Here is a 16,079-nt window from a genome sequence, read left to right on the forward strand (position 1 = left end):
TCTGCTTGGGTAATACCCTGCACTTACTGGGGCAAGGGCACAAGAATCTGGCTGCTAGCACACTGGTTAGCGGCTCTTCCCTGGTGCTCCGCATGTACAATGTGTTGAATTTAGAGTAATAATTGATTTGCACCAGTGACAGGCTCACACTTCCCTCCCGCTCCCCTCTCCTGCTGAAAACAGTTGCTATGAAACACACTGCTTAAAAAGAGAAGTGTGGAAAATGTTTTCTCGATGCCACATGTTTTGGAGAGGGACTTGGCCCTACTGATGACTCAAAATTAATTCAACACTCCCCTAGCACCCGCCAGTATGTCACACTGGGGTCCCTCATGGGCTCCTGCTAATCAATTTATATGCACATCAGCTACCTCCTGTGAGGCAGATGGCATAAGCAGAGCCTTGCTGCAGGGTGGTGATGGGGGAAGGTGGAGGCAGAGCAGGCAGTTAACTCCCAGGGAGGGAAGGTGACACAGAGCTGAGCTGACAAGGGCTGGGGATGCAGCGGTGTCTTCCCTATGGCATCCCTATGCTCTTTGTTTCTCCCTGCTATTGTGTGCATATGGCTGCATGGCATTGGCACGCCTCTTTTCTTTTGCCCAAAGCCTGAGTGCCTGCTTGGTGTGTCTGCGGCCAGTGGGGATTTGCTGGTGTGAGCGTACTCAGCCTTATTAGGGCTACTGAATTCTTTTATGGTTTCTTTCTATCAGTATTTGGCCCTAATTCAGCAGCTCACAGGTGAGGCACGAAGTTTAAGGGAGCAGTTTTGATGCATCTCAACCACACGCTCCTCAAACATGGATTTGCTTTGGGGATTGAACATTGGGGAATCCTTGCTGGATGGTTGCATTGAAGCTAGGGCAGGGGCATGATGCTGGAGCACGTCACAAGGAACTGCAATACTTTACTGGACCAGGAAAGACTGCACACAAAAAGTGCATGTGATTTCTGCATAACAGAGACTCTCAGGCAGGGATCCCCAAGCTGTGTTGAACTCAGGCTGTGGCAGCAGAAGCCCCAGATCTGGGTGCCCAAATTCATGACCTCTTCTCCCACTATTGGCAACCATTGCTTTTGTGGTAGTCTCTGGCCCTTCCTCCTTCCCTAACGTGGTGGTGGTTTGTTAAAGACCTGAGGTGGATCATGCACATGGGCAGCAGCTGGGTTTTGGCAACTTCTTCTCTGAGGGACCTGTACCCGATCAATTCTTTGCTGCATGCTGAGGGATATCTGGCTAGTTGCTACCACCCCAGGCATTTTTTGTATTACCTGGAGAAAAGATATTTTTATGCATCATTTTGAGCACACGGCAATAGCATATTGCAGCCAGGGATCCCCTGCGGCATGGGGATGTCCTGCACTGGAACAGATTTGGATGCACTGTTCTGTCTTACAAATTAAATCATGGTATTTTCTCACTGCCTGGGCTTCTTGCTACTATTGCCTAAGCTGGGTAAGTTTAAACCAGACCAGATATTTCTAGCAGAGATGCAGTTTCACTGTTGACTGCAGTGTTGTTCTTCCATTGAATCCTCTTTGACAGCCAACTCAGCGACACATTTGGAAAACAGCCCTTCCTGGCTTTTGAGAGACCTTATTACATGCAGCACTTGGTAATGGGTCTCTACCTTCCTGATCGATCGGATTTAGCCTCAGAATGTCTGTCATAATGCTGGGAAATAAAAGCCATGTTTATACAAGATGCTTTACCCTTTAGACGACAGACACTAGGCAGAGATGAGCTATTACATCTCATAAAAGACTTTTTTTCATAAAGAGCAGACCTCATGATGTGTCAGTGTTGAAAGAATAGTATAGGCTATGTTTAGAAAAGACATTTTCAGCAGCAAAAGCAGCATTACTGCACTTCTTTGTCTATTCTCTCCCCTTCCACTATCGCATTTACAACAGCTTATTTCCCTGTCTTTCTTCAGGGATACTGCCCTGCTCATGTCCACACGAGATGTTGCAGTGAGATGGTCTGCCTTGGCTTTGTGGATAGCACATCTACCCAAGTGGCTCCTCGCTGCTTTCCTTCTTTGGGACTGCATTAGACATGGGCCATTTGCTTTCCCCATGAAGGTCCCCTCCCTTTCCACACGCGCTGCCGGTGACTAACCACCGAGACGGATTCTTCCTCCAGCCAATGAGACCTCTTTGACCCCAACAAACACTTTTGTGCTTCTCTTTAAATTCCTCAGAGTCAATAAGAAAATTTAATCTTGATTATTGTCGAAGTTGACTTGAGGATGAGACGAGGCATGTCTTAGACCTACTGTATGGGCCAACCCTTCCTTGCCTTAGTGTGCCCAACCCTCTGTGCTGTATGCATCTACATTTACGACTGTTTAACTGAGGACTATCTGAAAAGGAGACACTGTGCAAGAGGCAGCTGCTTAAAAGTAGACTGCTAGTGTCATTTTAGGCACTGCCAAGTATTGTGTTGGGCTTCCAGCTGTTGTTCCAGAAGGATGGGGATTTCCTCTGCAGACCCTTGGGATATTCACAGGCATTTTAAGGGGTATGAGATGCCCATGCTCACATGGTGGAAGTCTGCCTTTTATGGAGAATCGTTGCTGAGATAGCAAGACAGGGAAAAAAATGTACATATTGCACTGTACTACTGTCCTGAAAGGCTGTTTTCCTCAAACGTAGACAAATCTTTGAAATAATTCCTATTATTTTGTATTTTAGATGGATATTCACACCTGTATGAAGTGCATGCAAAAGACTGTCTTGCTGGTCATGGAGTGTTTATGAACTGAACATGGGTGTGAATGCCTACCTTCTGGATAGGAACCAGGCCTGTGGCTCTCAAAGAAATGACTTCATTTCAAAATGAGGGGCATTTATTGCCCTCTGAGACAGAGCTGCCCTGAGCATACAGCTATTTATTGCCTAACAAGGCAATAGAGAAGGCAGAAGATACCACATTCGCTTTGAAAGAGAAGGGGACTTGCAGTCATTTTAGGGCAAATATTTAATGAGCTGTTGATACTTAGGAATGTATGCTGTCCTTTCACTAAGGAGATGGATGAGTAGGCACAAAGCATGTGGGTGGTTAGAAAGCTGGTGTGATGTTGAAACGCGCTTAGTTAAGAAGCTGGGCAAAAATTTTAGGGTGTCAATAGCGGGTCAAGTTTAGAGCTTTATGGAATGGTGGGAAAAGCAACAGAGCTACCCACAGCCAGCATGCAGCACAGCATACATGTGCTACGGCTGCTGTGAAAAACACAGCCCACTTTGTCAGATCATAAGAAGAATGCATTCAAGATGCGACCAGACTTTCTGGGAAAGAGGCAAAGAGAAGGGACATAAGGGTCGGAAAACAAGACTTAGCAATAACCCTACCAGGCTTCTTCCCTGTGCCCAGTAGCACTTCATACTTTCAGATAATGTTAGCCCTGAGATAAACATCTTTCTCCTAAAACTGATGTAGTGATCAGCTGACCCACCTAGAACAATGCAGTTCAGATGCTGGAGGCAGTAATTAACTCAGAGCTGAATCTGTCATTGCGTTAAATACACATATGTCATACTCCTCAGTGATAACGCTGCTCGAGGTATCCCTGCTCGTTAAGAACTGCTAAGGATTGTCAGTCTTGACCAGCTGACTCTAGCTCAATAGAAGCAGCTTAGTTGGACAGGAGTTGGTCTGAGGTTTTGAGGGAGGTACACACACACAACCAACACATGTGCATGCATCAGCCTCCTCTGAATGCAACAAAACTCTACAAAAACAGGTCAATCAACTCCACAGAAACGCTGCATCGCATCACAGAGCATCGCTGCACTAACACAATTCTCCCTTGTCTTCTTTATTGGGGATGTGGTGTGTTACAGGTTTAGAACTTGGGTCAAAGAAGGATTTAGATCAAAGAAGTATAAAGGGGCACTTGAGTGATTGATCATACTGCCACTCGACCCATCACAGCTGGCCTGGGAATACATTGCGATGTAAACAGTCTGCCTCAGTCTCATTGCTCCAGTCATGGGAATGCCCATGACGAGACCTGACCTGTCCCTCCCTGTGTACGACCTCTCCTGTACATGGATGCGACCCCTGTGCAGACCCCATGTTCCCCCTTCGTACCCTTAAACTCTGCGGCTTCCTGTGGTGTGGAAGGTTTGTGGCAGGGCACCAAGACATATTTAAGTCAGCTTAAAGATATATTTAGGACATCACATGCAATCCTGGGCAATGCTGCAGCCCCTGGCATTATTTATGAAGTTGGGACAGTGCCTTCAGCCCAGTCCACAGTGCCTTTGGCAAAAGTGTGGAATCAGATTTGCCTCCATCAATCATGAAACATAGAGGCCTCAAAATCCCCTTTAAGGTACTTGGGTCCTTTTACCTGAGCTACCACCACTGATGCAGGAGGAAGAGATTTACACAGAGATTTCTGCAGGCCTCTTCAACAGAAGACAGATGAAAACTCATTTTCTCAGCGACAGATTTATCCAGCACTTTTCTTTTATGTTGCCCAGAAGACAGGACCTATCTGAAGGGTTAGCTGCTGAGTGACTCATGTTGAATTTGCCCACAACAACAGCTGCTCTTCTCCCCAGCCTGGTCAAAGAGGCTTCCTCAATCTTATTTAAAAGCTTTTTAGAGATCCCACTCATGATCCTGTTGCTGGGGCACACCTGGAAGATGGGGTAGCACTGAACAAGCACCGCCTGCTTTGAAGATGCTGAAATTAAGGTCTTCAAGCACAGGGACTGGCCTAACCCTACATCTCCATAACTATAGTGCCATTTTAGACACTCATCTCATAATCATAACTAAATTCAGAAGTCTCAATCTGGAGGTGATTCCCACCCCACATGCCTAAATCAAATTGAATCCCATCTCAGCTCTTCTGTTGATATGTCCACCTTAGCCAAAGTATAATGTAATCTGTAACGATGATGCAATAACCAAATAATTGCTTTGCTTGTAAGATTACATGGTATAATTAATTCCCCATCTCACTATCATGGCACTGGAATTCATACAACTGACAAATTCCCAATCATTTATAACCTAAATATTGTATAGCACTGTTCATAGCTATGCATTGTCCATTAATTTCTGTGCAGTTGCATGGAGATGTCAAGATAGACTTAGTTTCCAAATACTTGTTTTTGTTTTCCGTGGGGTATTTCTCTCTGCTTTTAACTTTACTTTTATTTTATAGAATCACAGAATCATTTAGGTTGGAAAAGACCTTTAAGATCATCAAGTCCAACCATTAACCTAACATTGCCAGCTCCGCCACTAAACCATGGCCCTAAGTGCCACATCTACACGTCTTTTAAATACCAGAAACAGGGATGGTGACTCCACCGCTTCCCTGGGCAGCCTGTTCCAATGCTCGATAACCCTTTCAGTGAAGAAATTTTTCCTAATATCCAATCTAAACCTCCCCTGGTGCAACTTGAGGCCATTTCCTCTTGTCCTATCACTTGTTACCTGGGAGAAGAGACCGACCCCCATCTTGCTACAACTTCCTTTTAGGTAGCTGTAGAGAGCGATGAGGTCTCCCGTCAGCCTCCTTTTCTCCAGGCTAAACAACCCCAGCTCCCTCAGCTGCTCCTCATAAGACTTGTTCTCTAGACCCTTCACCAGCTTCTTTGCCCTTCTTTGGACACGCTCCAGCACCTCAATGTCTTTCTTAAGACTTATTCTCATAAGGAATGAGACTTGTTTCTTATAAGGTTGGTTACTCTCTGAGAGAAAAAGCTGTTGATGGGAGGAGTGGATATACTGTACTGGCCTAGGTATTACTGCCTCTGTTAAGGAAGAATGGCTGAAGATATTCAATGATCTTTGCCCTAGGAAGGTGTTGCCCAAGCCAGTATTGTTTACTGGATCAAAATGAAAACTTCTCTTGCCCACCCAAGTGGGGATTTTTTGTTCCAACTAGAGGCTAGAGCAACCTTCTTTTACAAGTGACCTTCACAGAGAGGAGAGAGGTGGTTTTTCAGTAGTGACTGTCCATCTGGCTTGAACCTCTCCTGAGGAGGTGGCTAAGATATAATGTTGCCTCTTTATAGCCTCAGGCTATTTCTTGTCTCATTCCCATGCTCAAGGCTATTGGCTTTTACATATCATCTTTTCACTCCTTAGTTGGCTTTGACAGACAAGTGGAAAAGCATGCCACATCCATGCTCCTGCAAGAGAAGCTGCAGTAGAGAAGACATTTCCAGAAGCTGACTTGGCAAACTGAAAACATGAATATCAATTTGTTATTTCAGCCTTCTGCTACTGTTCCTAGTCTTCTGCATAGACAATTTGGATACACAGGGTAATGGTTTGACCCTACAGAAGCCAATGGCAAAGCCCCTGCTGACTTCAACAGGGCTTCATGCTGGAGGCCTAATTTGCAGAAATTCGGCACGATGTCAATGGAAATTGTTGACAGAAATAAAGCAGCTTCTTACTGGGTGATTCTGTTCCTCCAAAAATTAGCCCTTAGGTCAAACCAATTTGCTGAGCCACAAAAAAAAGAGAAAAGGACAAGAAAAAGAAAAAGTGTTAACTTACCCGTAGCATACTCAACCTTTTGTCTAACAACAGAAAAAACAAACTAAAAACAAACAAACAAGACTGCCTGGCAGAAAGACATCACTTTTATTTCTTCCCTCATTTTAATTGCAGTTGTAGACTAGATTCAAACAGGATAGCAATAAAAAAGCCCCACAAGGTTTATGTTCTACCATGAAAGGGAAATGAGGTCTATTCAAACAAGAAATCGTCTCCTAAATCAATTGGGTGCCTTTGACTCCTTCCCTCCTTTCCTATCATGGAGGCTGACAAGCAAGTAATTTTAAATAATAAATTGCTACACTAGTGGGTGGCTCTGCAAATTTTCCCGGAAGATGCATGGAAATTTTGGGTGTTGAGGACTTAACACTATCTATGAATAAAGAAATTTGACTAAAGAAATTCTTAAAATGTCATCTTGATAGAAACAAAGTGGCTTCTGATTGAGGCACGTAGCCTTCAGTTTGTGAGGGCCTAAGTTGTCAAGTTCAAAGCCTCGGTTAAAGCAATTTCTCATCTATCAGGAATTATAATAAAGAAAAGACCTTCATGGGAATAATAATCTTATGTCTTGATGATGGACCTTGCAGCTCCTGCTGCCCTTAGTGACTTCAACTGTAAGTCAACCCTATAAAAAGTACAGCAGATAGATCAGCGTAACTGAATTCACGCTCACCATCTATCTTGGGCACAGGGATAAGAGGCTTCAAACACACATTTTCCCTGTTAACATGCTGATCTGCATCAATGGTGCCCCAGAAACATTATGCAAGAGTGCTCTTAAGCCTTGGTAATAGCAAATTAATTCAATTTATCTTAACCCACTTTCCTCTAGGTCACAATACATTACATTTTCATGCTCTCATCATTGCCTAAGAGCGCCCACTGGAATACTTACTCTATGTCAGCTGTCACTGGGCAATTTATTAAGCCATTATAACCTGGATTTGTGTCTGAGCTTGTTGATTTGTTACCGCTTTCATAAAGCAGAAATGCTATTTCTAGACTGATGGCTGTGCTGTACAGCCATACACATGCACGTGCACACTACTTCAGCAAGCTAAGTCTTGCCTGCTCCCATCAAGACTGTGGAAGGATGGAGATATTAGGAAGAAGCTATTGGGCTCAAGCTCCATCTCTCTCTCCTGTGCCACCACTTCCACTTGCACCAAGGCTGGGCCACTACCGAACCTGGACAGAGTATTATTTCTCTGGTTAATCATTTCTCTAGCAATAGCTCAACCCATATGGACCCCAAAGTCCCATGAGATAACCTTGGCCTTTCTTTGGGCTTTCACCTCTTTAATGCCAGCTGAAAATGGCAAGGCATTTAAAAGTCTGTCTCTGCTAATACGGAAATTACATGAGACAATCTCTATTTTATGTGCTTGCAACACAGCAAAGCATGGCAGGGTCAGATCCCACACTTGCAGAAACCTTGCGAACTCTATTAAAATAAAAGGAGCTGTACCAGTTTACACCAACAAAAAATGTGGTCCACATGACTGCACTTTATGCCTTGCCCACTTCCCACACAGGCTTCCTCAAATACAACACTATCTGTTGAATTCAGTAGGAAGCTCTTATGTCTGCTTTTCCCCCCATAAGAAGCAAGTTTAAGCCCCATGACTGTGATCCTCAAGGCTATTTAAGCATTTCTCTTCCACTGATTTTAACAGAGGTTATGTAACTGTCAGTCTTTGAGGGACTTGGCCTTTCTATTTTGTCTCTTAGGAATACTCGTTTGATTTTTGGGGGCAGTCTTGCGAGTATTTCTGAGATGATGATTAGCTCTAGCTGGTCTAGGCTCTGCGTCAGATGACTCAGAGTTGAGTTTAGATGTAAAAATAGAATTATCTCGGTAAATGGGTTAACTATCCCTATTTCGTGCTCATTGAGCGCAGAGTAATGGCACTTCTGAACACATCTTCAGTAATAAGGCAAGTCAACCACAAGGCAGCAACTAAAAGGAGAAGGTGATCAGAGTTTTAATAATGCCCTTCTCTGCACTTGTCACATTTTCTTTCATTACTGGCAATACTGCGTTGCTTTAAGGTGCCAGCCCATGACTGGGGCACTGCTGTGTCAGGCATGATAGGGTCACTTATGCAAAGAAAGTTCCTGCTCCAGAGCTCTTCCACAGTCTAACTTTCTGCCTTCACTCCTAGGTTATTTCCAGGAGCAAAGGAGAAGGCAAGGGGATAACTCATCCAAGCAAAACTGTGTGAAACCATGTTAAAGCTTGGTCTCCATGGTCCAGACCCTCTCAATGGCTGCCTGATATGAACAGTCCAAGGAGTAGAAGGGGCATAACCCAGAATCTGATACTTTCTCTTTGGAGGAATAGATCACTTCATCCATCCTCTGAGGGCCTGGCCTGGGGCTAACTGTCAGGGAGGGAGCACAGCCAGAGCTCCCATCAAGCTCTCCCTCTGTCGCTTCCCATCGATTCTGTTGTGGGACTAGTTGGTGTATATCCTGTTTCTCTTCTGTGCAGGGATGCCCACGTTGGCCAACTTATAGCTGAAATTTGGTCTCTTCCCACTGCTCCTCCTACCTTCTACTGCAAACCCCATCTCTCTAAAGCAGAATGCCAATCCAGTGGCATGGGTCTTCCTCACTTGCTAACCTGGCATGCCTCCAGCACCACATGCCAAGTCCCTAGCTTCATCTCCCCCGCCATTCATTGCCACCCTGTCTCAAAATGATGATGTTTCCACCTTTAGTTTCTCTGACACTCAAGGTTCCCTTCGCTCTCCATCACTGCATGTTCCTTTCTTCCCAAACTCAGACCTGAAGCCCATGTTTCCTTCTTCTGCCACATCCTTTTAGCAGAGCTTCAGCTCCCAACACCACAACCCTTCTTCCCCGTCTCTTTTATACTTTACTTGCTACTGCCAGCCCCGTGGTTGAGTCCCTTTGAAGGGTATGGTGCAGCAACCAAGGCTTCAAGTGTGGCAGCCATAAATTGCATTCTCACTGATACAGAAGGAATTTACTGTTTGCCATCAGCTCCACAGCAATGACCTGTGTTCAGGCCCTCTCCCTATGGCATGTATGAGATGACTTAGGCCTACTTCATAAATGTCAGTGAGGGCTTAGGCAGGTAGAGATCTCTTCTGTTCTAGAAGAGATGATGAGAAAACACGTTCCTGGATGGGCTATCTCTGGACAATTTCAAAATCCAAACAAGAACATTAAAACAGTCTAGGTGGATGGTTAGTCCATCTCCCATGCTCATGGCTGCTACTGGCCATGGGCAGTTAACATCCCAAATCTCTTATTTATAGCTTCTCATTACCTCACACACCCTTCATTCACTGATCTTATTGCTAAATCCTTGATTTAACTCTGGCACTGATTGTTGAAAGCACATTTGAGGCATTTTTTATTTTTATTTTTTATTTTGGGGTAGTATTTTCACCATTAGGGCCTCTGCTAATTAAGGAATGTAGCCGTAGTCTCTTTGTCTCTTTTCTCCCCACCTCGTCTCCATTTTATGGTCCTTTCTAGAAGTGTCTTAATACCTTTGGTGAAGTGAAATTTAAACTGCTGGTGTGAGACTTGACAGAGAATTGGCAAACATACAATGCCTCCATTCCTTCCCCCTGCTTTCTTACTGTTGTTTTTTACTTCTTTGTATCATTTACAGGAGCTTTCTCTAGGCCGCTTTTTTTTTTCCTTTCCCCTCTGTCATTTGTTTTGCTGTAAAACTCGGACTGTAGCAGTGAACAGCAGATATGGCTATATCAGCAGATATGGGGATAATATTCCACAGAAGTTGTTTGGCAGATGCAAATCTCTTTATCTAACCTGATGGTAAAAATGTAGACCAAGGACATGGGTGTGTTCGGTTTGTGTTGTGACAGAAACATCCGCATAGAGGTCTTCAGCAGAATCCTAAGTAGAAAGCAAATGCTGTCAAAAAGATCAAAAAGAAGAACACAAACCAGTCCTTTGCAACACCCATCTCCTGAAGCCAACAGGAACCATTTGGCTGGGTTTCACAGGAATTTGGGGACAGGGTGAGGTGGTTCAGGACAAACATGAGTGGAAGAGCACAGTGAGAAACTTCTACTTCACATGAGCAGTGATTTTTCCTTTGCTCCTTGTGCTGCTCCTGGGGATGAAAACCAAATGCTACCTATTAGGTGGGAAGAGCGAGGGTCTCCTTTGCTCTACACAGCCGAGCAAAACAAGGTGGACCTCATTTCACATTGGGCCTCATTTCCATGGCAAGACAGACTGTAAAGCACTTCCTTATCTCAGGCAGCATCTTTGCGCCTGGATGGTCCCATTGAACTCAGTGGGTGGGGTGCAATTCTGGAGCAATGGGCTGAGCTACTGAAAAAGTGTGAGCTGATGTATTTACACATTTTGGGGACTGACCCAACTCTAATTAAAGTCAATGGAACGATTCACATTGTCTTCGGACAGAGTTCTGCCAGGCTCTTCCCCCAAGCCAGTCAGCCAAAGTTCAGCAGATGCTTGTCTGGGCTGCTAAGAAGAGCTCACCCTCCTTTGAGTAGGTGGGAGTAGATGTCTTTCCCAGAGGACAATACCCAATGAAAGGGCTGAGTCTGTAATATTAATTTCATTTTTATACAAGTGCATAAAAAGGCTTATACTCTTCCATCTCTCCAATAGCCTGCATATTGGGGCAGTCCCACATGAGGCAGAGAATATGGATCTGAGTAGCCTCAGACAGGGGTGTGCTGGAAAAGAAAATGTGTCTGTCTTCAACTTCCATATATAAAGTACATTTAGGGGCCTGTAGCTGTTATCAATTTGGCCTGAGGAAGCTCATGTAAAAAACCCCAATTTTTCACACTGAAAATATCAGATATGTGTATATGTTCACAATTGCTAAAAGTCCCACTCTCCTTTGCAAAGAAGAATCTTGTGTTGGAATTTGATTGTCTTACTGGAATGCAAAAAGAAAAAGATAAATGATCTAGTCTCCCTTGGCTGAATCCTCAGCAAAGGCAAATTTGCAGAGCTCAGAAAAAGTCAGCCTGAATTCAATCTGTAGAACCTGATCTTTGTTTATATCAAACTGTCAGCTTCTTTTTCTTCAGCTAGGCTGGAAATGTAAGTGGTTCATCATTATGCTATCCAGATACTACAGTAATGAAACTATATCAAAACCTATCCATAAAACCACAAAAATCAAATGAAATGACAATTGAAGTGTTCAGTTCAACCTTTCTACCAGGTTTGCTGTTTTGGCTACTGTGTTTCACAGGGTGTTCTCCCAGGTCCAGGGAGAGAAGGAAAGGGGAAGACAAAGTGTGGCAATGCCAAGACCGGAGGTCACTAGGCCTAAGAAAACTAATGTGAAAAACTAAAACTTCTAAGGAGGCCTCTTGAAACTGGCAGTGAAAAAAAAAACAAAACAAAGAATGCAAGGAAATACAAGCTGGAAAGCAGTGCAATTTTTCATGCAGTATGAGTAATCGCTGGATGCAATAAATCCACATGCAGCGAGTTTTCCATCAGAAATGACCGATTACTGAGACAGAACGTATTCTGAACGAATCAAAATGAATAGTTACTGAAGAAGTCGGAATGGGTGATTTCACAGACCCCCTCCTAGCCTGATCATCTCTACATCCGAGTGCTTAAACCCAGATTGACTAACACACTGGGGTATATGTCTATTTTTAAGCAATTTAAGCCAACAGAATGATTCAGTTACCCAAAATTACAGACATACTTTATGACTGAAGGCATGACAGAGACAGAGAAAGTGGTTTTGGTCTACTAATGACTGTTGGTACCTTGGGCAATATGCTGTGCTTATATGTGGCTATCAGACTCCTCTGCTGTTTCTACCCCTCTAGAAAATTCAAGGTCCCTGCAGTGCTTTGTTTTCCACTGGAAAATCTCACAGTGGGCTTTTGGAGGGCCAGCCTTCTCTGAAGGCCCGTCTACATGCTTCTACAGGAGCCAAGGGATCCCCATTGTGCCTAAGAACAAGCCTAATTGATTTGGGCAGCTGGGGAGAAGAGAAGGTGCGAGGGACGTTTGTAAAGCTGCTGCTGCTGAGTTTCCTTGGTGTGGGACAAGGGGCCTGGGTCACCTTGTGTAGGTCCTGGGATCAATGATCATTTAAGCCCACTACATTTAGTTATGAAAACAAGCCTTGCTTGCCAACTCAGTGTTTCTGCCCCATGAAAACAGGCTGAATTTTTCACCCAAGCAGCAAGACTTTTCTTTCTCCCTAGGAGTGGGTTTATCAAGAAAGAAGGACCAAGGAATTCAAGGAGGCTACGGGTTCCCCACATCACTCTGTAAACATCAGCCAGTGCACGGTGCATGTTCTGTCTCACATGACGGCTCGGTGATCCTCATCACATGTATTTTGGCTTCACTGGCCCTGAAATGCTTACAGTCACATTCTCAGGCTCTGTGGCCCACAGAAATGCCCAACAAACTTAATTTTTCAGGGTGTTTATGTTGAACTCAATGGTAATCCAAAACTATTTGAGTTTAAAATGGCACAGAGTTAACGCTGTAACAGGTTTCCCACACTAGGTAAAATGATGTAAAAATGCTGTTGCGACAAAGCCTATGAACAAGGTTTTTTTTTTATTACATATCCACCTACATGTAGTGGAGTTCCTACTTGATTGGAGCATTGACACATTTTTTGGTGGAGAGCTTAAAATACTTTTGTGTGGCTGGTGCATAAAACATAATTTTAAGTCTTCTTACTGCAACAGGTAATGCCAAATTCAGGAATTTGGTCCCTTGATCAGAAATGCCGGGGGAGATCTCTGTTCATTTGGAACACAGCCCTGAATTTGTTCTGGAAGGGGGGTGCCTTTATCATTTTTTCCTTAAAGGAACTGAGTACAGTACTTTCTCTTCTAATAAAACACTGTTATTGCTTTGGTTTTGCCCTCTTCTGAAACAGCATAGTGGTGAGAGCATTCAGTAAATTGAACTGTTTGTTCAAATCTCTCCTCAGACTGAATAAGCTCAAGGTCATATCTAGCCATTATACACAAAACCTTCAGTAAATTGTGTATTAGGCCCTGCGTATATGAACTCGTACCCAGGTCTACCAAGTCAAAACTTTATCCTGCAAGTTCAAAGCACAAACAAACCAATTATTTAAACTAACTCAAGCCAACCTAACCCAACCAAACCCACATAGACACAATGGATTTTATAACTGTTTCCGCAAGCAGGTGAATATTAGGAGAAGCATTTTGACTACATTTCATGTAGGTATTTTTTCCCTATGACCTAAAAAGTTGTCCAAAATGTTGGGTCAAGACGGGTGCAGATTTTGCAAGGGGTATGCTCAGCCTAGTGCAGCAGAGACAGATTTGTTCCATGTATTTTTATAACCCTTGTGTATCATCCAGCCATTCACCCTGAGCTGGCATTTAACATGAAAATCTTCTGATGGGGAGAAACACACACAATGGTGGGAGCCATGGGTCCGCCTGAAAGCACACTGGCTTCCAGGAGCTGTGGATTCTGCAGGACAAAGTCCCGTATTTATACACAGAAGTGTTTCTGGATGGACAGTTGAAGCGAACGCTTCTCCCACAGCTTTCTGCAGTCATGCCTCAGTCACGACCCAGTGCAAACTCCCGCAGGGGTGAGAGGTTAGTTCAAACTCCATGGCTCATTGGGTTCTTGGCTCCTCTGCCAATTAGCATTGGCAGTTATCTGTGGCAGCAGACACCAGGCAATTGTTTATTCCAGTTTATATGTCATTCTAACCATTCACGAACCTTCACAATAAAACTCCATTGCTAAAAAATACAGATCCCAGTGAACCATAGAGGGGAAAAAAACCCCAGAGGGTCACTGCAACGGGAATGCATTGTGCTGTGGACAGTTCTCGGGGAAAGGCTGGGAGAAGGCTGCTCTTTGGTACCAACTGAGAGGTGCTCAAGCAGAAAGGTCATTATAACAGCAGGGACAGGACTCAGGGTAAGGATACAGAAAAGCCAGAAGGCAAGGAAGAAATTGGGTGGATGGAAGAGAAAAGAGAATCTTTTTCTGGTGCTGTATGACATAAAAAAACAGGACCAGAAGGGATCTGCTGGACTTCAGTGCCCAGTCCCCTGCTATTACCAGCAAGCAGCTCATCTAACATTATGAATTTATTATGGAGGGTTCCTTTTTGTTTCTGGATGGCTTCTGATCACGTCTCTTTATTTTGGTGGTTTCAATTTCCTGCCTAAATTTATTCATGACCAGTGTCCTCTTATGTCAATATGGCCGTTAGATAAACAGCTCTTCTCCCTCCTTAATGTTTGCTCCAGATGATAACGCTGAGGTTGAAAGTGAAAAAAAAAATCCCAACTCCTTTATTCCCCTCATTTATCATCCTAATGGGGAAATCTCACAGTTGCAGACCGCTAGCATGGGATACGGATCCAGATGAAAAATAGACAATGATGTCTACCCATAGATTTTCTGCCTAAAATCCTGCAGAGATCTGGTCACTGCAATCAGTGGAGCCCAGCGAGCCATCCAAATGCAGGTGTCTTCTTCAAAGCAAGGTGAACAGCTCTCCAGACTCCAGTGAGTATATTAATTAGTGCTCAACTGACTATGGTTGCACTTTACACACATAGCTCATGTATAGGTACTTACCCTATAGATACCTAAAGTTAGTTATGTGAATCTGGACCTGACTCCCACCCTCACTGAAGGGAAAGGTTTCAGTGAGGGTGGGAGTCAGATCCAGATTCACATAACTAACTTTAGGTATTAGCAAATAATCCCTAAACACAGGACTGCAAATCTCCTTTGACCAGGATATCCAAGAAATTATCATGGGTCTGGGGATGGACACCAGACTGATGGGAGCCCCAAAATCTTGTAGAGCCACAACTGGGGGTTTGTAGAGCTCTACAGTCTTGTAGAGCCCCAGTTGTGGGTTTGACCTCAGAAGGGACCAGATGCCTATAAACTATTGACCCTGCTAACTTATTTTATGCATTTGCCATACAAATTAAACTGCAGCAATCACGTTTTTGTTTCTTTCAAACAAGAAAAAAAATTGAAATCTTCCCAAAGTACTGTCTCACATGCATTTGCAAGGTAATTTTTGGTGCATTGTTTAAGAGGGGCAACAGAATAAGGTGGAAACTTCAATGTGCATGGCTACTTACTGAACTCACAAAGCAGTGTTCAGATTCTCCACTTTCGAATAGGATGACATCTTTTATGAAGACTGCGATGGCTCTCATTATGAAGGACATGAAGAGGTGCATATGAATATAATTTCGAGTACAGTGTAGTTTTCTGTTGGGAAGAGATGAAACAATATTTCTGAATAATAAGGCTTCTCAAAAGCATTATTTATCTATTTACATGTTTCTTCTGCCAAGACATAGACTTACAATTAAACATTAGAAACCCTGAGACAGACTATATTCTGATGTAAATCACCACAAACCCACTTAAGACTTTTTAAATCCACAAAACATGTGGCAACCCATACATCTGCAGCAGTGCTGCCGCTTTTCCAATTCTCAGAAAAAAAGGTCAAAATACAGAATGACAGAAAAAAGGTCCA

General features: G+C 43.7%; 1 protein-coding gene across 2 annotated transcripts in view; it reads right to left on the reverse strand.

The window, feature by feature from the left end:
* Positions 1-16,079, reverse strand: part of VIPR1 (vasoactive intestinal peptide receptor 1) — a 117,141-nt gene that overhangs the window by 18,890 nt on the left and 82,172 nt on the right. For both annotated transcript variants that reach the window (XM_075492259.1, XM_075492257.1), the window contains exon 6: positions 15,673-15,805. In XM_075492259.1, the coding sequence (XP_075348374.1) occupies positions 15,673-15,805 (133 nt within the window). The remainder of the gene's footprint in view (positions 1-15,672; positions 15,806-16,079) is intronic.

Source organism: Mycteria americana, chromosome 2 (assembly GCF_035582795.1).
Source record: "Mycteria americana isolate JAX WOST 10 ecotype Jacksonville Zoo and Gardens chromosome 2, USCA_MyAme_1.0, whole genome shotgun sequence".
Lineage (NCBI taxonomy): Eukaryota > Metazoa > Chordata > Aves > Ciconiiformes > Ciconiidae > Mycteria > Mycteria americana.